Genomic DNA, 13,995 nt, shown 5'->3' on the forward strand with positions numbered 1-13,995 from the left:
ACCGTCCCGCGATTTGTATGTTGGCTGGGGGTGAGGACCATCCCAGTCCAACTCTTGGGCGGGGGTGAGGACCGTCCCGCGATTTGTATGTTGGCTGGGGGGAGGACCGTCCCAGTCCAACTCTTGGGTGGGGGTGAGGACCGTCCCGCGATTTTTATGTTTTAAAACTTCAAACAAACAAGTGGAGTGACAAACGAATTGGGGGGTGACAAACTGTCATTTTATTAAACACAGGCTACCTGCCTCATTAAAAACCTCTCATCGCCAAAAAACCTAATAGGCTAAAACTTTGGAGAGGAAAAGAGTGCAGTGTGACTGTTACATTGTGACTCAGCTATAATATTTAGTGAGTTTGTCTGCATTCCAGGCCCTTGGAATGGCTTTCCCGCCTAACGTTTCTAAGGTGTATGACCCACCGCCCAAAACCTTTGCTATTCGATATGGTCCTTCCCAATTCGGAGCGAGCTTTCCGTCTTGAGCGTTCTTGTTTCCTACGTCGGCTCGCCTGAGAACGAGGTCAAAAGTTTGAAACTTCCTGAGGATGACCCTGCTATTGTATCGGCTGGCTGACCTTTCTTTCGACTGCCGATCAGATTGCGCTGCCCGTTCTCGGATTTCTTCAATTAAGTCAAGTGTTTCTTTGAGACCTTGACGGTTGGTTACCTCTGTTACTTGCTCCTTTCTCCAAGAAGGTTCACCGATCTCGACTGGTATCATAGCCTCTGCACCATAAATCAGACGGAAAGGGGTCTCTCCCGTACTGGATTGGGCGGTTGTCCGATATCCCCACAACACGCCATGGAGGTTTTCAAGCCAGGCTCCTTTATGGGAGGTTAACTTCTTTTTTATTCCTTTGGATAGCATCTTGTTAGCTGATTCAACTAACCCATTAGATTGAGGATGTTCTACGGCTGCAAAGTGGTGCCAAATTTGAAGGTTCGTCATCAATTCTCTGAACTTAGAATCGGTAAACTGGGTTCCATTATCTGTAATAACCTCTCCCGGGATGCCAAAACGATAGACAACGTTTCTCCAAAAAAACTTCCTGACCTTCTGAGAAGTGATGGTGGCGACTGCCTCGGCTTCTACCCACTTGGTGAAGTAGTCAATGGCAACGATTAGCCACTGTATACGCCCCGTGGCTTTTGGGAAAGGTCCAAGAATGTCCATTCCCCATTTGTGAAAGGGCCAAGGCGACGTTATCAAGGTCAACTCCTCTGGTGGGGCTCTATGTACGTCCGCGAAACGTTGGCACTTATCGCACTTCTTGACATGGTTATAAGCGTCTCGCTCCATGGTCGGCCAGCAGAATCCAGCTCTCAGCGCTTTCCTTGCTAGAGAATGTCCACCTATGTGGTGGCCGTTAATTCCTTCGTGGATTTCCTCCAACCCATACCCCATGTCTCCTGGGTTCAAACATTTCAACAGTGGGGTTGAGAAACCTTTTATATAACCAGCCATTCATCAGGCAGAAGTGAGCACTCCTTCTGACGATCTTCTTTGCTTCTTTCACGTCTGGCGGGAGGGTACCTTCTGAAAGGTAGTTAGCGATTGGAGTGATCCAGGTGTCAGCTGCGATTTCATCTGTTTCTCCCGTAATACTCATTACAACGCATGGCGTTTGTAGGTTATGCTGGATGACCGAACGGTTATTACCTGGACTCTTGGTACTGGCCAGTTTGGCGAGTATGTCGGCCCGGGTGTTCTCTCCCCGCCTAATGTGCTCCACCTTGACTGTCATGAATGTCTCCATTATATCTTTGGCTATTTCTAAGTATTTGCACATCAGGGAACCTTTTGCTTGATATTCGCCAGAAATTTGACAGGTCACCAGCTGTGAGTCACTAAAAACCTTGAGATGTTGGGCTCCCAGTTCTCTGGCTTGAAGTAAACCGGCTATCAAAGCCTCATATTCTGCTTGATTATTAGTCGTATTGAAGTCGAAGGTTAAAGAATGCTCCATCGTCACACCATCAGGATTTTCCACGATCAACCCGGCTCCTGACCCTTTGGCGTTGGTTGATCCATCCACGAACAGCTTCCATGTCGCCAGGGTTTCCCCCAACTGATTGCCGCTTGCAGTGGTATGGGTCATCTCAGCAATGAAATCTGCGAGGGCTTGTGCTTTGATGGCTGTTCTTGGTTCATAATTGATCTGGTATTCTGACAGTTCAATCGCCCAAGACATCATTCGTCCCGCCAGATCAGGCTTTTGTAATACTTGGCGGATGGGTTGATTAGTTCTAACTGTGATTGGGTGACATTGGAAGTATGGCCTAAGTCTTCTCGCAGCAAAGATGAGTGTGAGAATAACCTTTTCAACCTGCTGATACCTAAGCTCTGCGCCCTGCAGGACTTTGCTGATGAAATACACTGGTTTCTGTGCTTCTCCGTTTGGTTCTCTGACCAAGGCGGCACTGATGGCTTCTACACCCACGGAGAGATATAAATAAAGGATCTCTCCAATATCTGGCTTTGTTAAGACAGGCGGGCATGACAGCTGTAACACCCCAAATTCTAACAATTTATAATAGCATAAATAAATTCAATGATTTTATAGATAACAGCGGAAGTTCAAAATAATCAAATTTGGGAAGTGTTACCGCCGCACTTGTACAGGGACAAGTGCAAGGCTAACTCTATTACATTCAAATAAAAATCTAAGACTACAGTTTTTTTTTTTTTATACATAATATTTATGACAGCTAGAAATATCCGAGTCGTGATCCTCACTGCCCACAGCTAGCCCCATCATTTGCAACATGCTTCACTGAAAATCTGCTCCCCCGCAGCCGCAGGATCATTGCAGTCAAACAAATACAAAAGTCAGCAAAGCTGGTAATCCCAATCAAGATACAAAATGAGGATAATATAACCCAATATCAATCAAGACATTTATTTAAGAATAATCAACATAATCAACTCAATTAATATTTCGAATATGTCATTTATTCATAACTCAAGCAATATTTCAAATAAGTCATTTAATCATAACTCAAATCAAGTATTAATATCATTATTAATCATGTTTAAGATTATTTAGTCCATTTAGTGTATAAGGGTAATTGTCAACTAACATATTTAGCACAACATTAATCATAATATTACATAAATGGTAATATTCACAATTCAATGACATTCATCATAATCAAATCAAATGATGTTTCATTATTAATCATGTTTAAGTTCATTGTACTTAGTGGGAAGAGAACCATGGTAGACCCGGGAAACCCTGCCAGTCTACCCCGTGACCCGGGAAAAAACCACTGTTACCAGCCACGTATAATCAAAATTGGCCATAATCAATTCACATCTTCCTAGTGTGCACACCTCTTCCCAAAGTTGCTACTAGTATCCCGGGAAACCCTGACAGACACCACTTTGGGAAGAACGGATATAATCTTTTTCACATCAGTTTCACATCGGAGGCATAAAGCCCAAAAATTGTGTTCATCACTTTGGGAGGTACCATCCCAAAGCTATCCTCCCACTATTATTATTATTATTATTATTTTATACAGACATAACAAAATTTCCCAATTTATTTTAAATATATGTAATATCTATTTTCTGCAGCAAACAATTAATTTCCAATTTACCAAAACATATATATATATATATATATTAGTGCCTCAATTTATAAAGTAAAGCACAGAATATAAAAAAAACAATTGAAACTAAATTCATATAACTAATGTATTTGAAATATGTTCATCACGTAAATCGAAAAGCAGAATTGCAATATATGTAACTTGAAAGAAACGATTCAGATGGTAGATGGTGAACATACATCTAATTCAATTGAAAGTGACGCACAAAAATCGAGAAAGGAGATTTGTTTGTTTGTTTTTGTTTTGTGAACTATATCATGTATAAAAGCAACGATAAGTATAATTCGAATTCAATTAAAGAATTGCACAGAAATCAAAAGAAATTTGCAACGAAGTGTAACTATGATATATGTTTAGGATCATAATTATCCTATCAAAATTCATATAAAATTAACCTAAGACTTCTAAGGATTAGGATTACACATATCAAATTTCACATAAAATAAATATAATCTAAAAATACCTAGGGATTAGGATTACACATACCAAATTTCACATAAAATAAATATAATCTAAAAATACCTAAGGATTAGGATTACACATACCAAATTTCACATAAAATAAATATAATCTAAAAATACCTAAGGATTAGGATTACCTAGTCTCCGTTTTTGCTAACTTCTAGAAGAGAATAAATTGGGGCAGAGAACCGGTTGGTAACCAAAAGAATATAGAAAATAAAACAAATAAACTTTTGAAGTAAGGAGAGAGAGTAGTAGAGGAGAAATGTTGAAGAGTGAATTGGTTTGGTTAGGCTAGACTTCTATTTATAGTTGAAGTTTTGGGCTCAGATATGAGTTTCGTGCATTACTGACTCAATGCTGACTCATTATTGACTCGTCATATCTAATCAAATTACCAATCAACATTATCAATCAATCATTACCAATTAAACATTATCAATCAATCATTACCAATCAAACATTATCAATCAATCATTATCAATCAAACATTAATGCTTAAATCATCAATCAATTAATAATCCAATTAATTACAATTTATCATCTAATATATATATATATATATATATATATATATATATATATATATCTGTGTACATATTAATATTATGTTATTATAAATAATTTAGAGTATTACAAAGTATCAAAATTATTTTCCAATAGCATTCATATCGCACAAAATAATGTTATCAAATATAAAATTAATATTCTACTTTGTTATCTATCACCATAATATTTATTTATATATATCTATATTATTATTACTACTAATTTATAGTTTATTATTATTATTATTTTATTAATAAAAATATCGGGTATTACAACAGCGCTCTTTTGAATTCTTGGAAAGCTTTCTCACAATCATCAGTCCATTGAAAAGAGCAGCCCTTCTTGAGCAGGCTAAACAATGGAAGGGACTTGTAGGCAGAATTTGCTAAGAAACGAGTGAGTGCGACTATCCTCCCGGTCAACTGCTGCACTTCTTTAACCGTCTGGGGACTTCTCATGTCAATGACCGCCTTGCATTTGTCAGGATTAACTTCAATACCTCTTTCAGTCAGCATAAAGCCTAGGAACTTCCCTGCTGGAACTCCGAAGGCGCATTTGCTTGGATTGAGCCGCATGTTGTATTTTCTCAACCTATTGAACACGCCTTGGAGATGTGTCAAGTGTTGTTCTGGAGTTTGTGACTTAGAGATCATATCGTCTATATAGACTTCAATGCTGTCACCAATCAAGTCTTTGAAGACCTCATTCATCATTCGTTGGTAAGTGGCACCCGCGTTTTTCAATCCGAACGGCATCATGGTGTAACAGTAATTAGCAGTCTGTGTGACGAACGCCGTTTTGTCCTGGTCTTCTTTTAGCAATGGGATCTGATTATAGCCTGAGTATGCATCCATGAATGAAAGCACCTTGAATCCTGACGAGTTATCTACAAGCTGGTCAATGCTTGGGAAGAGATAGGCGTCCTTAGGGCACATCTTGTTGGGTCGGTATAATCAATGCACATTCTCCACGCCCCACTAGGTTTTTTGACTAGTACGAGGTTTGAGAGCCATGTAGTGTATTTAATTTCTCGGATGAAACCGGCATCCCAGAGTCTCTTTACCTCTTCGTCAATGATCCTTTGGCGATCTGGGCCAAACTTCCTCTTCTTCTGCGAAACGGGCTTTGCTTTGGGGTCTACTGACAATCTGTGGCAACATACTTCCGGGTCTATGCCAGGCATGTCAGATGGCTTCCACGCGAACAGATCCTTGTTGTCTTGTAGGAGTTTGATCAACTTGCTTTTCAACTCCGGGTTGGTGAACGCCCCAACGGTTGTGGTTTGGTCCTTCTCGCCCAGCACTACATGCTCTAGAGCTCCGTCTGGTGTGGGCCTGGAGTGCTCCATCCGAGGGTCGTCCCGTGCATCAAATTCTACAAGAAGACACTGGTCAAGTTCTTTACCCTTTCCAGTGAGGGCATCAGTTGTTACCTGGGTTGTCGCCATATGGGGTGTTGGCTGGGCTTTGAAAGTGACTTTTGGTGCTGGTTTCATGGATATGTTGTAGCAGCTCCTTGCTACCGTTTGATCGCCTCTTACCGTCGCCACCTTGTTGTCTCTTGCCACAAACTTTATTGCCAAGTGTGGGTGTGACACACTTGCTTCGAAAGCGGCGAACATTCGCCTGCCGAGAATTACGTTGTAAGCTGATTGGGTGTCCAGCACCAGGAATTGAATGTCGGCTGACTTTGAGGTAGGTGGCGTTCCCAGAGATAATCGTAAGTTTATCAACCCCAAAGGTTTGGTGGTTGTGCCGTTAAACCCTGCAAGTTCACCTGCCACTGGTGTTAAGTCATTAACAGTAAAACCCAAAGCCTTAAGACAAGGCAAAAACAAAATGTCAGCAGAACTGCCATAATCTACAAATACGCGGTTGACGCTCCAGTTGGCAATGATTGCTTGGATGACCAAGGGGTCGTCATGGCCAGGTAGGATATCGCCCAAATCGTTGAAGTCCCAGACGATTTTGGGTTTGGCCTGACCTGCATCTGTGCTCGTTTTGCTGATGGTTTTTCCTGCCACTGCTAGGCACTGCTTCAAGTGTCTCTTTCGGGAATTAACTGTTACTCCTCCGCCACCCAACCCTCCAGAGATCATATTTATCACTCCATGCTTTATGGCTGCTGAATCTTCGTCTCCTCCGTCACGCCTTCTCTACTGCTCTGGTTATCATGCGCCTTATGGATTGGGGGGGACCTTTCCCTGCGATCCCGCCCGCGACGAGTTTGATACCTGGGCTGGGTGCTCCTTCTTCGATCTGGTGACCAACTACGCTCTCGATATCGCCTGTTGTTTCCTGGGATTCGGGCGTTGCTTCCCATGTTTCTTTGACCTCTACTGTTAATGATCTCATCAATTTCATCCTTCAGATGTGTGCACTCCTCGGTACTGTGGCCGTTACTGCGGTGGAATTTGCAGTATACAACATCCCCCTGCGATCGCTGCTGACGTCTTGGGTTGTCTTTGCGTTCCTCCTTGTACTCGGTCTGAAGGACGCTATGTGTATGACGTCCAGCCATATCTTGCCCTTGCTGGCGACTGGCATACTTGGCGGGTTTGCGACTCTTTCTACGTTCCTCAGCATGGTCACTATTTTTAGTCTCTCTGTTTTCTTGGAAGTGACTGTCGCTTGCTCGACTTCCTTTGTACACTTCGATTCGCATAAACTCTTGAGCTTTACGCTTGACTTCTTCAAGATCCAAAATCTCGTGACGAGCAAGCTCGTAGGCGAATGCTCCTTCGCGCAATCCTGATAAAAGTATGTGCAACTACACCTTTGGGTCTAGCCCTTGTACCTGCAGGGCTTCTTTGTCAAAACGATCCAGAAATGACCTAAGAGTTTCCCCGGATTGTTGGCGTACTTTTTCCAATGCGTGGACAGACTTTGGCACAGGGCGACTAATGGCAAAGTGGGTCTGGAACTTTCTTGCCAGGTCATCCCAGGATGCTACACTACCCGTTGGTAAGGTGGTATACCAAGTTAACGCTCTCCCGCCCAAGAGCGTTGGGAAGGTTCTGCACATCAGGAGGTCTGTTTCACCATGTAGGGTCATTGTCGCCTCAAACTTTTGTATCCATTCGAACGGATCAGCGTCACCTACGTACGTGACGATATTGGATGGTCCCTTATAGCCAGGGGGAATAGGAGTGAGGCGTAGGCTATCAGTCAGGGGTTTGTTACGCCCTGAGGTGTTTGGAGGGGTTGTCTGTAAGTATGGGTTACGGGCTTGTAAATCTGGTGGAGGGCGAGGCTCATGAGGTGCCTCGACTGAGTATGAGATAGCTGGGGCTTGGCGGGCTCCAAAACGGGGTTGGCCAAGGTCAACGACCGATCCCTGTGGTTGGGGGATGGCCGCGTTATGAGGGTGGTAGGGGTATCCTTGAAACGGGTAACCATTTGGAAAAGGTGGGGGGAAAGGAGCGGCCACATTATTCATACAAGGTCTGGGATGGTACGTTGGGACTCGATGGTTATTATATAGTGCTACGGGTTGGCTTTGCGCCGGTTGGACACGATGGGTGGTAGGGAAAGGCATTCCAAATTGGACACCGGGGGGTGGGGGTTGGTTATCAAACCAGTTTTCTCCTTGCATTTCTTGCATTGGAACTTGATGATTCAGGAATGCTGCTCTGAGACCTTCCGCTGGCACCTGGGGATCTGCAGGTTATAGCACCGGAGGCAGGGCTTCCGCAGCTTCTCGCCCAGCTGGGATTGAGTGCATAGAAGGGGGAGTTGGAGTGCACAGTTTGCACGTGTCCTTCTGGAGTGACTGCCCGTACTTGTTCTGCTCGTCTTGTTGTGACCACCATGTTGGTCTGAAAATGGTAAGTGTCTTGCGTATTTAGTGGTAGGAGAATGGGAATAGAAGTTTATAGATTCTCACAGACGGCGCCAATGTACCGTTAGATACGGTGAGCCCACTATGTACCCTTGAGGGTAATGTTGTTATATGGATTATACCCCTAGCTGAGGTAAAGACCAGGCTAGAAGGTAGTATTCCAAGAGGTAGCAAGCTGATATTAATGGCAGACTAATAGTAAGAGTATAACTTGGAAGTAAATGGGCATAATAACAGTACATAAAAGATAGATCTTTCCCTTGTGCCCAAGGGTGGTATTTATAGGAGTCCAGGAGTCTGATCCGTTAGGGCTTACGTATTGGAGGTCAACGCTCCTTGGGTTTCATTATGAGGGGCTGACACGCCAGGCGCTGCTGCGATGCAGGGTCTACTCTCGGGCAGTGTCAGCATGCGGCAGCAGGGCGGTTTTCACTTATGGTCTCTGGGCGACCCGCAGAGCATATGGGGTTCCAAGGTAAGACATTTTGGTGTCTTACCTTGGGAGGCGAGCTGCCTTGGCGCATGCGTCTAGGGCCAACCGGTAGGGCTGACGTATATATAACTTGGGGTTTTGGGCTTAGGCTGTTTGGGGCTCTGCGAAATTGGGTCATCTATGTTACAAAGCCTTTGGGCTTCGGATGTGGTTAAGCCATCCGGAACAGATATATTCACGACAAACATTATAAATACACGCAACAAACAAGGCAAAGTCTTCATTATAAATATTTTTTTTTGTACAAAAAAAAAAAAAAAAAAGTTTTCATTGTTTTTAGTTTTATTTTTATTTTTTTTGGTACATCAAAGTCTTCATTTTAATTGCTTGGTCTGAGTAATGCCACCAAAAAAATTTCAAAATTCATCACTACTCCAATTTTTCTTGATCTTAGGCCCTATGGGTCCTTCCTCTCCCAATAACTCATTTGGTAATTTATCTTCAAGCACTTTCAAAGCAGGGAACACCTTCTCCACTGTGTGAAACTCCTCTTTAATGTTATAGTCAATTTTTGGACCCCATTCCCTGCAATAATTCAACCATGGTGGTTCTGTAATTGCTGACCCCAAATATTCCCCAGAAACAATTTCAAATCTCAACCCCATATCTATCACCATATTACTCTTAGCAGTGTCATTCCTTAATCCAATATCACTAAGACCTTGCATAACAAGTCCAGCTTTTGGGTAAAAAGCATGGCCATTTAAGGAAGAATAAGCCACTGGTTTGTTACCAATTTGGAACTCAAGTTCAGAAGAATCCACCCATTGACCTTTATTGTGTTGTGAGAAATATACTTTTCTTAACTCTCCATTGAAATTGCTTGCCCTTAATGTCACATGCTCCCAGTCCCCAACATGTTCTCCTATTTTCCCAAGTGGAACATTTATTAGTCCTACTTTTGCTGTTGCAGGCCCATTGAAAGGGTAGAAAACCCACATGGCAAGATCAGTGAATGTTCCACCAAACATGGGTTTTACATTAATGTAAACTTGGGAAATCTTGAAATCTCCTTTTTGGACCCTTTCTTTGTTGGCTTTATCAGTAGGCAGGTCCAACCAATAGGCACCATCATTGGTGCCACCTTGAGGAAGGTTAGAACCTGTTGGGTCTATTGGCACTGGTTTGGACTCTTCCCCTTTCTCAAAAAGCAATGCCCCATTGGTGAAAAACCACTTAGTAGAAGCAGATTGGTACTTTTCATCAGGATGCAAGTACATGATTGGAGAGTAAGCTAGGACCAATGCTAGAATTTGGGGTAGATTAGGCATGGAGGAGAAGTTCATGTTGGTGTTTTTCAAACAAGCAATTGGGATAGTGCTAGTAGTGCCACCATCTTGGGCAAAAAATGTTCCTACTTGAACACCAGGAGCTTGAGTTCCTCTGTTGCTTGGTCTTACATCATGAACATTGAAACCTTTTTCATCATTGCTCTTGCCTGGTCCCCAAATCCATGAGTATGTCTCGCATTTGTCTGTGAGGTCTAACCTCACACACCTGATTCTGTCAAGGGAAGGCTTATCAGGAGTGGTGGTGACAACATGTCCCAAAGCCTTATAGCCATTAGGTGCTGTTGGTAACCAAATATAACCATCCTTATCTTGCTTTATTTTTTGGGACTTGCTGCTCCATACCAGTGTGTAATCAACTGGTTCCTTTAAAGCTCCATTATCAGCTGAAGAATCATCTTTTGCCACAAGAACATATCCAAAAAGAGGTTTGTTGTTTGGTTGGCTGTAATAGCCTAATGTGAAGAACCCCTCAGGTATTCCTGCTGGCTCAAAGAATGTAGCCCCTGCATTATCTGGTCCACCTTCTAAGGTTGTCCAAACTTTGTTGAATGTTGAAATTTGAGACACTTTTAGCCCACCTAGATCAATAATTCCACTAGCAAATCCACCTCCTACATGTAAAGTTGTAATTCAGAATCCATTATGAAACTTATTAGTCGAAGTTAATAATAACACTAAAATATCAAGAAGGGAAGGACGAAAATGTGCACCTTGTGGCCAAACTGGTATGTTATTGGGAAGTTTGAATGTGGTCTCAATGGGAAGAGTTTCTTTCTCGTTAGAAGAAGATTGATTCCCCATTGTTGAGTTTTCCTTGGACAAAAAGGAGATTGAATACTATGTGTTGTGAATGTGACTAGCTAATTGGTTAATATATAGAGAAGCAGCGAATGTAAGAAGCATATTCCTCGCATGATCAATATTTTGAAAGTACAGAAATAATTTTAAAGTGTAAACGTGCAAGAAGAGACCAACTTCAGAATATGTTCCCATACGAAAGATCGTATTGCCTAATAACGTCATTGATGTAATGGATAACTCACTTTGCATGAGCTAAACCTTGTACAACTAGCCGTCAATTTTGACTATATGCAAAAACAAAGCAATAAGCGCTATTTCAATTACGTGTAAAGTGGGAACTACTTAAGCAATATGTATATACTACTACTGCTACATATTCTTGTTGAGTATTTAATAATTATATTAATCACAAGAACATGAACCCCAAAAGATATTAATCGCAATAACCAAATGTTTATTATTAGGAAGTAAAACAAAAAATGGTTAGATGTAGCCATGTCCATCATATTTAAAATAAAATAAAAAAATTGTTAGAAATACCATAGAAGATATACTTCTGCTTAATTTTATCATACTATCAATTTTTCACAGCATTAGGTTTTGCACTAATTAATTGACACCCTTTTCCGAAGCCGTCACGGTTTTGTTTATTTAGATTAATAAAAGAATTAATGTTTTTCATATTATAAGAAATAATTTTATTTTTTACACACATATAAAAGTATATAAGATCCGTGTGAATCCATGTGAGAGGCAAAAAAAATAGATCTTACACACTGTTAATTTTATCCATGTGAGATAAAATTATTACCTACAACATGATAAACACTGATCTTGTTAGTAAAATTTGCATTTTACATCAATAACTTCTGTTAATTGCTTAATGATGACTTATCATAAATATCGCATATGTGCCTTGAACTAAACATTCAAAGTACTAATAAATGTTCTTTATGACGGTGTTTATGTTCAACCTTAAAAATGGATGAAAAATTACTTCAAGATTTTAATATGTTTGCAATCATAATTTGGGATTTTCTTTAAAAGTAAAACTCAGTTTAGAGAATTCCTTTTCTAGTACAGAATTTTTTTTGAAAAAAAAAATTGCTATCACATGTTTAAAGACGTGTTTTTGATCAGAATCATATTAAATAGCATCATAAGAAATTTATATATCTATGGTTTATAATTTAAAATCCAAGAAAAAAAAACTAGTCAAATAACCAACAATAATTTATTCAAGTGGCAAAGAATTTATTCCAGCTCGAGTTTGAGTTCAAGCCTTGAAAATAAAAATAAAAAATATTGAAAGAGCCGCTCAAAGCTCAAATCAAATTAAACCAAATTGATTTAAAAAAAAACTAGTCAAATAATTTTCATTAGGCGCGCTCATTTTACAATGTGAGTATGATTTTAGATTATTAAAAAAAATATGAATATGATTTTTTAGTGTATCATTTTTCTTTGAAATGTTTGTTTATAACAATTTTAAAATGAAAGATAGTTTTCTCGTAACTACCTTTTATATATGTGACCGACCACTACAACATTTTTTTCTGACCATATTTTGTTATTTTTTGTTTCTACCAGATCTTAAGATCATATAGTTGACAATGAAACATGTATCATAAAATAAAATAAGAGGTATTTGGTATGAGAGAAATTTTTTTTTTTTACCCGAGAATTATGATTACTGGTAATATGTGAAAAAGTGAGTTTTTCGAGAATGTGACAAAAAAGTTGTTTAATAGGTCAAAATATTACCAAGAATATTGGCTCAAGTTTATTGATACTATATTTTGTTGATTATCAAATATTAATGGAAATGTGAGGTGATTTTACAAAATCACCCTTTAACATTCAGCCACAAACAAAATCTGATATTTAGGCTTAAAACAAAATAACTCCTTTTGCAAACAAATTTTTCCTTCTGGTTTTAACATTCAGCTAACGCAAATTTCAGAAGAAATTGATTTTCAACTTTTGTTACAAAAATGTTCACATTTGGGTCACTAATTTTGTATTAAAGGAACGCAAGTTTAAGAGGAAATTGGTTTTGTTTCACGCAAAAGCTAACTAAGCATGGCTATTTATTTTATTTTTTTGGTATAAAAGGAGGGCTTCAAGCCCAAAACAAAAACAAAGAAAACTACAAGAATGAAACAACATGCCTATGCAAGCTAGTAACAACTTGCAAACTCTCTAATCTAGATAACTCATTCAAGCAAAGATGCAACTTTAGCAGGAGGGGCTATGAAGACTTCCATCTTTTGGTTACGGAGATTGAACCTCATCTTAGCCATTACATCAGCACACTCATTTGCATATCGAGGAACATACACAATATAGACCTGCCACTGGTTCCTCAAGAGACCCCAAATGCTTCTTACTTGATGCAGGAGATTAGCATCCTCAATGAGCGAATTGGCACATGAGCATACTTCTATGGAGTCACATAAGAGGACAAGGTTCTTGGTATTCAAACTCCAAGCGAACTGCAGCCCTGACAGGCAACCCCAAAGCTCTTCCAAAGAATAACTTGTGTCCATGTGCTTCATATTCGCCTGCAGTTCGCTCCAAGAAATATAGCCCCCCTGGTCAATCCCAGATATTCAAGCATGGATATTTTTGTATACAAAAAAAATTTGTGCCCATTTTCCCACAATGTGAGATTTATAAAATACCACCTTATCAATGGTATTCTGAAATGGGAAAAGTGTGAGTAAACAAGAATCTTTGCAATGTAATTTTCCCAAAATAAATTTTAGACTTCCTTCTACCAAACATGGGATAATCACATTGCCAACGTGACTTTCCTAGGGAAAAAAAATTTCCACACCTAGCAAACACCCCCTAGCGGTTTTTTAATGTGAAGCTATTTCTTTTTTGGGTATCACATTAATTTTTAGCATATGAAGCTTCGTTTATTTTCTTTCCTCTCTCTCTCT

General features: G+C 40.1%; 2 protein-coding genes across 2 annotated transcripts; both read right to left on the minus strand.

The window, feature by feature from the left end:
- Positions 1–426: 426 nt before the first annotated feature.
- LOC133315664 (uncharacterized) lies at positions 427–5,475 on the minus strand (the record flags this gene model as incomplete). The annotated part of the gene is made up of 3 exons (XM_061517330.1): positions 5,121–5,475; positions 1,531–2,517; positions 427–1,442 (listed from the first exon to the last, which is right to left on the minus strand). Coding segments are annotated over exons 1-3 (2,358 nt in total), but the record flags the coding sequence as incomplete, so codon positions are not given.
- Positions 5,476–9,310: 3,835 nt separating this feature from the next.
- LOC133315667 (hypothetical protein At1g04090-like) lies at positions 9,311–11,054 on the minus strand. The gene is made up of 2 exons (XM_061517334.1): positions 10,957–11,054; positions 9,311–10,857 (listed from the first exon to the last, which is right to left on the minus strand). The coding sequence occupies exons 1-2, from the start codon at positions 11,045–11,047 to the stop codon at positions 9,311–9,313; spliced, it is 1,638 nt and encodes a 545-aa protein (XP_061373318.1). The 5' UTR covers positions 11,048–11,054.
- Between the last annotated feature and the right edge of the window lie 2,941 nt (positions 11,055–13,995).

This window comes from Gastrolobium bilobum, unplaced genomic scaffold (genome assembly GCF_033153095.1).
Source record: "Gastrolobium bilobum isolate Gb01-03AN ecotype WA unplaced genomic scaffold, APGP_CSIRO_Gbil_v1 utg31888, whole genome shotgun sequence".
Taxonomy (NCBI): domain Eukaryota; kingdom Viridiplantae; phylum Streptophyta; class Magnoliopsida; order Fabales; family Fabaceae; genus Gastrolobium; species Gastrolobium bilobum.